The sequence below is a fragment of the Oncorhynchus mykiss genome, chromosome 1, assembly GCF_057628025.1.
Source record: "Oncorhynchus mykiss isolate SJ-2025 chromosome 1, ASM5762802v1, whole genome shotgun sequence".
Taxonomy (NCBI): domain Eukaryota; kingdom Metazoa; phylum Chordata; class Actinopteri; order Salmoniformes; family Salmonidae; genus Oncorhynchus; species Oncorhynchus mykiss.
The window spans coordinates 33,074,866-33,087,768 of record NC_143022.1 but is presented as its reverse complement, the minus strand read 5'-3'; the positions used below and the strand labels follow the sequence as shown (position 1 = coordinate 33,087,768).

The window sequence follows — 12,903 nt, the reverse complement described above, 5'->3', positions numbered from 1 at the left end:
TCCACTGTCAGATCACAGCAAAACCCCACTCTCACAGTCAGTCCACTATCAGATCACAGCAAAACCCCACTCTACTTGAACAGACCTATGCTCAATCACGAGGCATTAAAGCCAAAGGAACTTAATAATATAATGATATGCTATAGACGGAAGGAAAGTCATGTGAAAATCTACCAAAAAACAATTTGGCAACAACAAATGTAAGCATTAATAGACTAAATGTTTCACTGTAATTGTGAAGGTGAAAACATGGCAGTAGAAAACCTAATCAGTATACATGACCTCTCAGCTTCCCATTCAAATCTAAAAATTTAAAGCAGACAAAGATAAGAAAATGAACAACAACGACAAATAGTTTGATGAAGAATGCAAAAACGTAATTAAGAAATTGAGAAACCTATCCAACCAAAAACATAGAGACCCAGAAATCCTGAGCCTACACCTTCACTATGGTGAATCACTAAAACAATACAGAAATACACTACGGAAAAAGAAGGAACAGCACGTCAGAAATCAGCTCAATGTAATTGAATAATCCATAGAATCTAACCACTTCTGGTGTCACGGATCCCCCTGGTACTGCTGCTCATTTCGTTCACCAGTTCCGGAGGTCTACATCACCGACCTTCTAGGCATCACAGAACTGGATTCATTGCAGAAGGAATCCCTTGTATCTCGCTGGCGCGCACCTCAAAACGCAGGATGGTTGCCAGCACGCTGTCCATTGCGCTGCCGAGTCTGGAAAGACAGTCATCGTGATGCTGGACTGTCCCTACGATGGTTGATAGCTCGGTCTTTCCTGCTGTCTCCATTTATGAGGTCGGTTATTCTGTCATGATGTCTAATGATTGGAGACAGGTGGCAGGAATACGTAATAAGGGGTTTTATTGACTCCACCCAAACAAAAGAGCGAGGTGTAAACCTCTAAATAATACACAGGATGAGACCCGTAAAACAAGCTCACAATAACACGTAGCATGGAAGCCGATACAACAGCACAGGTACTCATAGGACCAACAGACATGGTAACAATAACCGACAAGGACACTGGGGAACAGAGGGCACATATATAACATAGTAATCAGGGGGAATGGGAACCAGGTGTCCGGGGTTGGTGGTAATGAATCTAGTTCATTGACGCCTAGAAGGCCGGTGATGTAGACCTCCGGAGCTGGTGCACGGAATGAGCAGCAGAACTGGGGGGATCCGTGGCATCTGGAAAAATTGGAAAACTCTAAACAAACAACAACATGAAGTGTTATCTATCCAAAACAGAGATGTATGGATAAACCACTTCTCCAATCTTTTTGGCTCTATAACAAAGAACAAAGAACAAAAACATATACATGTTTAAATACATCCTCGTCATTCACATAAAGAATAGATGGCGATATACGGGGCATCGTGATGCTGGACTGTCCCTACGATGGTGCCTTGTGAGAATTCACCGGCAAGTGGATAACACGCCTCGACCATCCGTTTTATTGGCCAACGTGCAGCCCAGTAATGGAAACAGTCCAGTGCATCACTATACTAGGTGGTGTCAGAAGAAGCCCCAAATAATTGTCAAAGACTCCAGTCACCCAAATCATAGACTGTTCTCTCTGCTACCGCACGGCAAGCGGAACCGGAGCGTTGTCTAGGTCCAAAAGGCTCCTTAACAGCATCTACCAGCAAGCCATCAGACTGCTGAACAATTAATCAAATGGCCACTCAGACTATTTGCATTGATCCCCCCACAGCTACTCACTGTTTATTATCTATGCAGTCACTTTACCCCTACCTACATGTACAAATTACCTTAATCATGGAAAGAGCGGGTGTTCCTAATGTTTTGTACACTCAGTGTATATCTCCACCAGTGACACCTCCGTGCACCAAAAATTGAAATATTTTCTACAAAATAACAGAAACCAGGACTGTAGCTTTTACATTTCATTACATCATAGAGGTATCCCTATATCTTCAATGTCTCAATGTGTTAAAAAAAAGTAGTAGGAGACCTCTAGGGATTTCCTCAGTCCAGGAGACAGCTCTCCCCAATAGCTTCTGAGGAATGATGGTCAAACAGATGAACACACACACACACACACACACACACACACACACACACACATATTGTAATGGATTCTGATCGACCATCTCCCCTGCCTTTATTTCAGGCTGAAGATAAAACAGAGGAAACATCAAAGCAAGACTAGCAGCATGGAAACAAAAGAAAAAGAACCAGCCCCTTACTCCTGTCTTCCCTTCAAGGAAATCCATTCAACCTTACTTTGTTCAAAACATGACATTGTATTTGTATTATTAGGTCTACACTACAGTGAACTATACTGTATAAAGCTCATAACAGTTGCAGTAAACAAATGTATATTGAATAACAATAAAATGACATTTGAGGAATAGGCCATAATGTAAGGCAGGGTGTCAATTGGGTAGCTCAACACCAACAATTTAAAATAGGCTACTAAAATCATTCCGATCCCGATTAAAAGGGAAATGCATTTTAGCAGTATGAATGGCTGGCTTAGGGCCATGCGGACACCTGGGAGCGGGAGGGAAGGCTGTTTGTATGGCTGGTTTTATGGAGAGCTCATCGACTTTTTCTCAAAACAGTGCAGAGGTAAAGATGGCTGGCTGTAGTAGATGGCTTTGGTAACTGCTTTTTGACTTGATGTGAAACTAAACTAGACTTTTAATCTCAGTACTGAGCTAGTACGTACCATCTAATTATTGTATGATGTGTTTGTAGAATGTTAAGTCCCCTATTGACTGAGGGTCATTTCCATGTAACAGGACCCATGAGGACCAACGTGAAGTTCCTAGGAGCATGTCAAATCTGGTGTCAAATGAAAACTAAGTGTCTATATTTTTGAGAAATTAAGGTATTAGAAATACATCAAAACACAATAATTTATAAGTAAAGACCCCCGCCAACTAATATCAACACTTATATTTAGTTTTGGAGAAATTATTTGCCTTGTGTAAGTTTAAGAAATATTGCCCTGTGCCTTGAAATTCCATTTCCAAAAACCCACATATCTTTAAGATATTTTCTCATTTCTCTCCCTCAAGAGGAGGGAGCGTTGAGGAAGCTACTCTGAAAATACAGAATAGTTTATCAATTTACCAATCTACCAATTACTTCACACTAGAAGAAGTTAAGCTATACTAAAGGTACCCTTGAGAAACATATAGTTACTTAACTAAAGTTACTTTGAAAAAGTAATTTACTACTTCGTAAAAAAATATAATATATAAATCTGAAATGTCATAGACTACAAATTGCAAGAACAGATCACTTCGTTAACAGAATGTGTCATTTAGCATATAAAACACAAAAACTGTTTCAAGTAAGAATTAGGCAGGTCTGATGCTGAAAAAGAAAGGAAATTATTGTCTACTTCACCCATATTTAATTTTTGCAAAAAAACAACATTTAGTTCAACTACCACTAAGATACTGTAAAATGTTGGTAAATTACTAGTTGAACTACATGTAGTTCACACCTGCTCAACACTGGGAGGGAGGAAATTAAAGAAAACACAGAATGAACCAGTTAAGGTAGACCTACAATTAGTTACAGTGTTTTTACTGATATCTATTTGGTTATGAACTACTAAGTGACTAAACCTCGAAATTCTGTTCCCAAATTGGTAACGTAGCTTCCGAAAAATCAGTGACGGAATTACTGCAATTTGATTGGCTACAATGGAAAATCATAGTCACAAACCATAGTTGGTTCACCTGCTACAGTTCTCCCTGACACTGGCATACTGTTACATTCAACTCATAACTGTTTTCTTTCTCTTTCTGTTGTATGGTGGTCAAAGCAAGTGTGAAAACAGTCTGGACAACCCTTCCCTCTCTCTCTTCCTCTATCCCCAGTTAATGTCACCTCTCCCTCTCTCTTACTGACACCTACTCATAAGCCCCCTCTCTTTTCATTTACAGTAACCAGCATCCTTACCCATTGAGTACAGACTGACACCGGACGTCCATGGATGTTGAAAAGTAGTCCTCAGATGTCATTTTTGGTTTTTGGTATGGTCCCGGCCTTGATCTGGCCCAAACATAGAGGTCCATGATTGGTTCAGATTTGGTCCGGAAATCTGAACCAAATCATAGACGTCTATGGTTGTCACAAGTGTGGAGAGTTCAGTACAGTACAGTAAAGTAGAGTACAGTAAAGTAAAAAAGTGTTAAGCAGAGTAAAGTTCAGTACCATATTGTACTGTACAATAGAGTAGAATAGAGTACAGTTCAGTAGAGCACACTAGAATTGAGTACACTATAATGTACTGTACTGAACTATACTGTACTCTACCGTACTGAACTATACTCTACTGAACTATACTTGACTGTTCTGTGTTGTGTTGTGCTGTACTGTAAAGTATTCCACTGTACTCTACTATGATGTACCTTGATGTTAAAACTTGTGAAACATAGACATCTATGATTGGTTCAGATTTGGTCCAGGATGGACCAACCAAATTTGGTCTTGTTTGGGTGTGGAGTTCATTAAAATAATAGCCAGTGTGTAGAATAATACTGAGATATGCAAAGGAGGAAATTGCATATTTATACCGTTGTGTACCTATTTAGGACACATCACCATGAAGTGAATGACACACATATCCATAAATATGCATTTCTATGTAGTACAGATCAGGGAGTCATGATGAAATTCCATAAACGTAATTCTGTTACTGGGTGTGAATCCACTTCACTTAATGTAGTTCAAATACCAAAATAAATGTTTTCAAAGTCAAGGTCTCATGTCATAGCTAGTCTCGTGTTGCCATACCTTTAAAAGCCTGGTTCTTGACGAGACTATGTCATATACAGTTGAAGTCGGAAGTTTACATACACCTTAGCCAAATACATTTCAACTCAGTTTACCACAATTCCTGACATTTAATCCTAGTCAAATTTCCCTGTCTTAGGTCAGTTGGGATCACCACTTTATTTTAAGAATGTGAAATGTCAGAATAATAGTAGAGAGAATGATTTATTTCAGCTTTTATTTCCTTCATCACATTTCCAGTGGGTCAGACGTTTACACACACTCAATTAGTATTTAGTAGCATTGTCTTTAAATTGTTTAACTTGGGTCAAACGTTCCGGGTAGCCTTCCACAAGCTTCCCACAATAAGTTGGGTGAATTTTGGCACATTCCTCCTGACAAAGCTGGTGTAACTGAGTCAGGTTTGTAGGCCTCCTTGCTCGCACGCGCTTTTTCAGTTCTGCCTACAAATTTTCTATAGGGTTGAGGTCAGAGCTTTGTGATGGCCACTCCAATACCTTGACTTTATTGTCCTTTAGCCATTTTGCCACAACTTTGGAAGTATGCTTGGGGTCATTGTCCATTTGGAAGACCCATTTGCAACCAAGCTTTAACTTTCTGACTGATGTATTGAGATGTTGCTTCAATATATCCACATCATTTTCCTACCTCATGATGCCATCTAGTTTGTGAAGTGCACCAGTCCCTCCTGCAACAAAGCACCTCCACAACATGATGCTGCCACCCCTGCACTTCACAGTTGGGATGGTGTTCTTCGGCTTGCAAGCATCCCCCTTTTTCCTCCAAACATAACGATGGTCATTATGGCCAAACAGTTCTATCTTTGTTTCATCAGACGAGAGGACATTTCTCCAAAAAGTACGGAGCAGTGGCTTATTCCTTGCTGAGCGGCCTTTCAGGTTATGTCGATACAGGACTCATTTTATTGTTTCCTCTAGCATCTTGACAAGGTCCTTTGCTGTTGTTCTGGGATTGATTTGCACTTTTTCGCACCAAAGTACTGTCACGCCCTGTCCATAGAGAGGCTTTTTAATCTCTATTTTGGTTAGGCCAGGGTGTGACTAGGGTGGGTGTTCTATGTTCTTTTTTCTATGTTTTGGTATTTCTTTGTTTTTGGCCGGGTATGGTTCTCAATCAGGGACAGCTGTCTGTCGTGGTCTCAGATTGAGAACCATACTTAGGTAGCTCTTGCCCACATGGGTTTTGTGGGTAGTTGCTTTCTGTTTAGTGTGTTTTGCACCTGACGGAGCAGTTTCGGTTGTTGTTTTGTATTTAGTGTTCAGTTCTATTTAATAAATATGAACATGTACCACGCTGCTCCTTGGTCCTCACCTTCTTCCATCAACGGCCGTTACAAGTACGTTCATCTCTAGGAAACAGCACGTGTCTCCTTCCTGAATGGTATGACGGCTGCTTGGTCTTTTTTTCCTGAGGTCTTGGCTGATTTCTTTTGATTTTCCCATGATGTCTAGTAAAGAGGCACTGAGTTTGAAGGTAGGCCTTGAAATACATCCACAGGTACACCTCCAATTGACTCAAATGGTGTCAATTAGCCTATCAGAAGCTTCTAAAGCCATGACATCATTTTCTGGAATTTTCCAAGCTGTTTAAATGCAGTCAACTTAGTGTATGTAAACTTCTGACCCACTAGAATTGTGATACAGTGAAATAATCTGTCTGTAAACAATTGTTGGAAAAATTACTTGTGTCATACACAAAGTAAATGTCCTAACCGACTTGCCAAAACTATAGTTTGTTGACAATACATTTGTGGAGTGGTTGAAACACTTATGTTGGAGACATTAATACTAGTTTATGTAAACCTCCGAATTCAACTGTATGACACCCCATTCTTTCTGCAGACATCTTTTGAATCTTAATTCTGAGAATTTTTTTGGAAAACATGGTCACATAAAAAACGGGAGTTAACAAAATAATTCTGTTACCAGAATTGGCCTGTTCACAGTTCTCCCAGTGAATGTTTTTTTTTTTTTTTTAATGTTCACTACAAATTGTTAAAAGTAGTCCTTGTGCATAGAGTTTAATTGTTTGTTATCCTTTCAAATCAATGGTTTTTGTTTGGCATATCGTGGAATTGCCCTGAGGTAAATTATTCTCACAATAACATAGACCTCTATTGTAAGTATTGATTTTGTTGACAAATTCATATAACTTGATAGTGATGGGATTATCACCTCTGCATTAATTTGAATTGTTACAGCTAGATTGTAACTCTGTTAAATCTAGATTGTAACAGTTACAGCTTCATTGTAACTCTCACTGTCGGATTAATTACTCAATAAAAACTATGAGTATAGACATTGGAAATACAATGCCGCTCAAAGCCTATAAAATCAAATGTTCGAGAGGTTGTTGATCACTTTTCAAACTTCCAGCGCTCATTTGGAATAATAACAATACCAGTAGGCTATTTGTCTGTGATAAACCATTTCATTTTTTGCCATGTTTTGATCAGTCACGAAAACACCGATAAGGTCCTGAGAGCATCCAGTCTATTCGTCGGACGACGAAACTATCGATATTTGCATCAAGTCAAATGGCATATGGTAATAAAATGTGTCAGAAAACAAATGTTTCACACAATAGATTCAGACGGTGACTATCGCGGGACCTGCGGGATGCAGGCACTTGTGCGCTTTTCTTCACATGAGACAATTTCACCACTTGATATTCTCTGCTGATGGCATATAAACAATTATTGTCTGAATATAGTAAGTGACTGACCTGAATTGTGCAGGTATATTCCGTATCATCCAGGAGTCTGACGGTGCAGTCGTATTCTCTATCCAGATTCCGGATACTGCCACTCATTATTCGGCTCAACATATTTTCACAGAATTGCTGGTCTGCGTCTAGGACCAGAGCAATAATCTGAACACAGCATAGAAGTAGGCTAATGTCACATTGAATGACTACATTTTCCGATCAACCAGACGAGCAGCAGTTGAAGATCGTAATGCCAAGACACAGAGCATTGTCTATCCCATGAAGTGAACACAACACAGACACGAGCCACAGTGCGGAATCATTGAAAGGATGCCCGCATCCAGATCCAGGAGCAATTCACCCTTGTGTACCCGTAATCGAAAGATGGGTGACCATTCACCACTCACTGCTTGCAATTTGAGCTAGAGGGCGGATCCCTTAGAGTAGACTGACGTCAATGAGAACCAACGGGGAGAGATTTCTACAAAATGGGAAATATAGCCCTTAGTGTAAACGGAATATTTTTTTTCATCCTTTCATTTTCTCAAACCACCAATTGGCACTAGACGGTAAATATTTGGGATTTTCAGTCTTCTATAAAACCCATGTTTATAAATGTTTACGACAGACAAGGCCTCTTCAATGCGTGAAGAGCAAATGGATGAGGGATTGTCTGAAGTTTCAGTCCCTATCTGACAAAATGTTAACTTTTGTTTTAAATGCATGACGAAAAAGTCGTCAAGAGGGCATCATGCTATTCAATGGCCTATAGGCATGATTCATTCATCTATAGCCTATAGGCCACAGTCATAGATCACAATAAAGCTGTTGAGTAGACTTGATAGACAATGGTTGTCGGCAACAATAATGGTGTACTGCACATTCACAATGGCAATATTTTCTTTCCCAATTGCAGTGACGAGTTAACCTATAGTCAGAGCAGTCATGAAACCTTCATATAGGCGACGGTATGTGCATGAAACTATATTAAACAATAACAAAATTGTGGGGGATAACAATAGTAAAAAACAAGACAATAAACGGGGCTGCAGGGGGCTCTTCTCATAATTAGGCCCAATAGGTTAGCCGGACTAAATCGTATACAATTTGCGGGCAGGTATGAAGACAGGTTTTTATGTAGCCTACCATTCCGAATATGATAGCTTCATTCAATATTACTTGAATGACATACATTTAAAAATATGGCTTTTCACACAGTCACAGGACAACAGCACAGCAACACAATATATCGACGAGACGCTTTCACCCCCTAGTGGACATATAACACAATTCTTATATGAATAACACACTCCAGCCGATTTGGTAGCTTCGCTGTGTTCGGAGTATTGGTTCGACAACGCAATGACTGAACAAGGATAAAGTATCATATAAATTGGAGCTTCATAAATATATCAAATAATAAGAATAAGGACAAAAATATACCCTTATGCCGTGACATTGTGTTTGCAATGCCGTGACCCGGATTCGAACCGGGGTTGCTGCGGCCACAACGCAGAGTACTAACCACTATACGATCACGGCGAGCTACCAGGGCTTGTACCAATGATGAGATATTGGGCTTATAACCTAGCCAGCGGTGACGCATTCAACTGCAGAAAGCTTTTTCAATTGATAAATATGTGGCTAGATAACGTATTCTTGATCAGGTTGAACCTTTCTGTATTTTATATTAATTACAAATTTCGAAAGGTATGTTTAGTAAACTATTCAGATATACTGAATCTGAAGTAGCTTAGAACTAGCCTAGCTACGGTTGGATGCTGACTCCTGTCCTTAAACAGTAGCTTGGTAGCTATCTCTATTTTTGCATGGGAAATTTCAATTAGAATTGGAAATGTTCAATGTAATTAGCTAGCTAATATCCTCTGGTTCTTCATCTGCTCTTCATGCTTGCTTATGTTTATGTTAGCCTTATTTGTATTCTGATGTGATGTTTTTTCTTTCAATCAATGGAATTGTAGACTTCTTAAAATGTTAAATAGGCTATACAGTGGCTTGCGAAAGTATTCATCCCATGGCATGGGGGGGGGGTTGTATCATTTGATTTACACAACATGCCGACCACTTTGAAGATTCAAATATTTTTTATTATGAAACAAACAAGAAATAAAACAATCAAACTGAAAGCGTGCATAACTATTCACCCCCCTAAGTCAATACTTTGTAGAGCCACCTTTTGCAGATATTACAGCTGCAAGTCTCTTGGGATATGTCTCTATAAGCTTGGCACATCTAGCCACTGGGATTTCTGCCTATTCTTCAAGGCAAAAGTTCCTTCAAGTTGTGTAATACTTAATCGTGTAATACTTAATTACAGAGAATCTTTGATAAAAACTATCAGACTTCAGTTAATGATATTAAAGACACGACAACTAGCTTCCGTCCAAAAATAAATTCTGGAGGAGTTACTGGCTAGATACAGTATGTGCACCAGCACCAGGTCATTGCTCTCTATTTCTCAATTTTTCAATTCAATTCAAGGGCTTTATTGGCATGGGAAACATATGTTAACATTGCCAAAGCAAGTAAAATGGATAATAAACAAAAGTCAAATAAACATGAACAGTAGACATTACACTCAGAAGTTCCAAAATAATAAAGACATTTCAAGTGCCATATTATGTCTATATACAGTGTTGTAGCGATGTGCAAATAGTTAAAGTACAAAATGGAAAATAAATAAACATAAATATGGGTTGTATTTACAATGGTGTTTGTTCTTCACTGGTTGCCCTTTTCTTGTGGCAACCGGTCACAAATCTTGCTGACGTGATGGCACACTGTGGTATTTCACCCAGTAGATATGTGAGTTGATCAAAATTGGGTTTGTTTTCAAATTTTTGGTTCTGTTTAATCTGAGGGAAATATGTGTTAGGATGTGCAGCTCAGTTTCCATCTCATTCTGCCTACGGCGCCCATTCTCAATAGCAAGGCTATGCTCACTGAGTCTGTACATAGTCAAAGTTTTCCTTAAGTTTGGGTCAGTCACAGCAGTCAGGTATTCTGCCACTGTGTGCTCTCTGTTTAGGGCCAAATAGCATTTTTTTTCTCTCTCTCTCTCTCGCCACCAAAACTCTGTGCCTGTGCCTTCTTTTTGAAGATGCTCAGCCCGGCGGAGCGAAACTATAACGTGGGGGACCGGGAGTTGTTGGCTGTCGTCAAGGCTTTGAAGGCGTGGAGACATTGGCTTGAGGGGGCTAAACACCCTTTTCTCATCTGGACCACCGCAATCTGGACTACATCCGGGCGGCGAGGAGACTGAACCCTCGCCAGGCAAGGTGGGCCATGTTCTTTATCCGTTTTGTTTTCACCCTGTCCTAGAGACCAGGTTCCCAGAACGCGAAGGCAGATGCACTGTCTCGGATGTATGACACAGAGGAGCGGTCCATGGATCCCACTCCCATACTCCCGGCCTCTCGCCTGGTGGCACCAGTAGTGTGGGAGCTGGACGAGGACATCGAGCGGGCATTACGTACAGAGCCCACTCCCCCCCAGTGTCCAGCGTCTGTACGTTCCGTTTGCTGTCTGCGACCGTTTGATCTATTGGGCCCACACGTCACCCTCCTCTGGTCATTCGGGCATCGGTCGGACAGTGCGCTGTCTTAGTGGAAAGTACTGGTGGTCCACCTTGGCTAAGGACATGAGGGTTTATGTTTCCTCCTGCTTGGTGTGCGCCTGCCCAGGGGGAAGTTACAACCCCTCCCCGTTCCACAACGGCCGTGGTCGCACCTGTCGGTGGACTTCCTGATGGATCTACCTCCCTCACAGGGTAACACCATGATCCTGGTCGTTGTGGATCGGTTTTCTAAGTCCTGTCGTCTCCTCCCTCTCTACGGCCCTACAGACTGCGGAGGCCCTGTTCACACACGTCTTCTGGCACTACGGGGTGCCTGAGGACATAGTATCTGATCAAGGTCCCCAGTTCACGTCAAGGGTCTGGAGGGCGTTCATGGAACATCTGGGGGCCGTTTATTTCGTGGTACCGTTTTTTTCCAGCACCATAGTATTTTGTTTATACTGGTGTTTTCTTGAATTAAATACCTTGTACACGCATCTCAGCTCTCCTGAGCCTGGCTCCTTTCACCAGTTACCCACAGCCTTGACATATGAACATCAAATATGTATTTAGTTTCCATGTTTTTGACTCTTTTTTTCTAAACAGGTGCATTAAATATTTTCTAAGTGTAATACATTGCTGAATATCAAAAGTCTGGCTGAAGGACATGGCAAAAAAAGTGTAAAACAGTGAAATCGAGACATTAAATGAACAGAAAAACTAAATTAATTTAACTAAATTAAGCTGAAAAAAAAGCTTAGGTCCAATGCAGCCGTTTTTATCTCAAAATCAAATTTATCTCAACATAAAAGCAGCTCTTTCACAGTATTAATCCAACCTCATAGTGTGGAAATACACAGTACAAGTCAAAGGTTTGGACACACCTACTCATTCAAGGGTTTTTCTTTATTGGTACTATTTTCTACATTATAGAATAATAGTGAAGACATCAAAACGATGAAATTACACACATGGAATAATCAATACCAAAAAAAGTGTGAAACAAATCAAAATAGATTTTATATTTTATATTCTTCAAAGTAGCCACGCTTTGCCTAAATGACAGCTTTGCACACTCTTGGCATTCTCTCAACCAGCTTCACCTGGAATGCTTTTCCAACAGTCTTGAAGGAGTTCCCACATATGCTGAGCACTTGTTGGATGCTTTTCCTTCACTTTGCAGTTCAACTCTTCCCAAAACATCTCAATTGGGTTGAGGTCAGGTGATTGCGGAGGCCAGGTCATCTGATGTAGCACTCCATCCCTTTCCTTCTTGGTCAAATAACCCTTACAAAGCCTGGAGGTCTGTTGGGTCATTGTCCTTTTGAAAAACAAATGATAGTCCCACTAAGCACAAACCAGATGGGATGGCGTATCGCTGCAGAATGCCTTGGTAGCCTTGCTGGTTAAGTGTGCCTTGAATTCTAAATAAATCACAGAAAGTGTCACCAGCAAAGCACCCCCACATCATCACACCTCCTCCTTGATAGTTATTGGTGGGAACCACACATGTAGAGATCATCCGTTCACCTACTCTGCGTCTCACAAAAATCTCCAATTTGGACTCAACAGGCCAAAGGACAGATTTCCACCGGTCTAATGTTCATTGCTCGTGTTTCTTGGCCCAAGCAAGTATCTTCTTCTTATTGCTGTCCTTTAGTAGTGGTTTCTTTGCAGCAATTTGACCATGAAGGCCTGATGCCCCTGAACAGGCAGTTAACCCACTGTTCCTAGGCCGTCATTGAAAATAAGAATTTGTTTTGCCTAGTTAAAAAAAAAGGTTAAAAAAAAA

At 40.5% G+C, this 12,903-nt stretch overlaps 1 protein-coding gene and 1 non-coding gene across 4 annotated transcripts in view; both read right to left on the bottom strand.

The window, feature by feature from the left end:
* LOC110521218 (FERM domain-containing protein 5) overlaps nucleotides 1-7,958 on the bottom strand; it is a 119,115-nt gene extending 111,157 nt beyond the window's left edge. Inside the window, exon 1 of one of the 3 annotated variants that reach the window (XM_021598665.3) lies at nucleotides 7,553-7,958. In XM_021598665.3, coding sequence (XP_021454340.1) covers nucleotides 7,553-7,654 — 102 coding nt within the window. In that variant the 5' untranslated portion in view covers nucleotides 7,655-7,958. The remainder of the gene's footprint in view (nucleotides 1-7,552) is intronic. The other 2 variants (XM_021598657.3, XM_090229034.1) reach the window with 2 other exon arrangements.
* A 1,046-nt stretch (nucleotides 7,959-9,004) lies between these two features.
* trnah-gug (transfer RNA histidin (anticodon GUG)) lies at nucleotides 9,005-9,076 on the bottom strand. Its single transcript has one exon. It is a non-coding gene; the product is annotated as a tRNA-His (tRNA).
* Nucleotides 9,077-12,903: the final 3,827 nt, after the last annotated feature.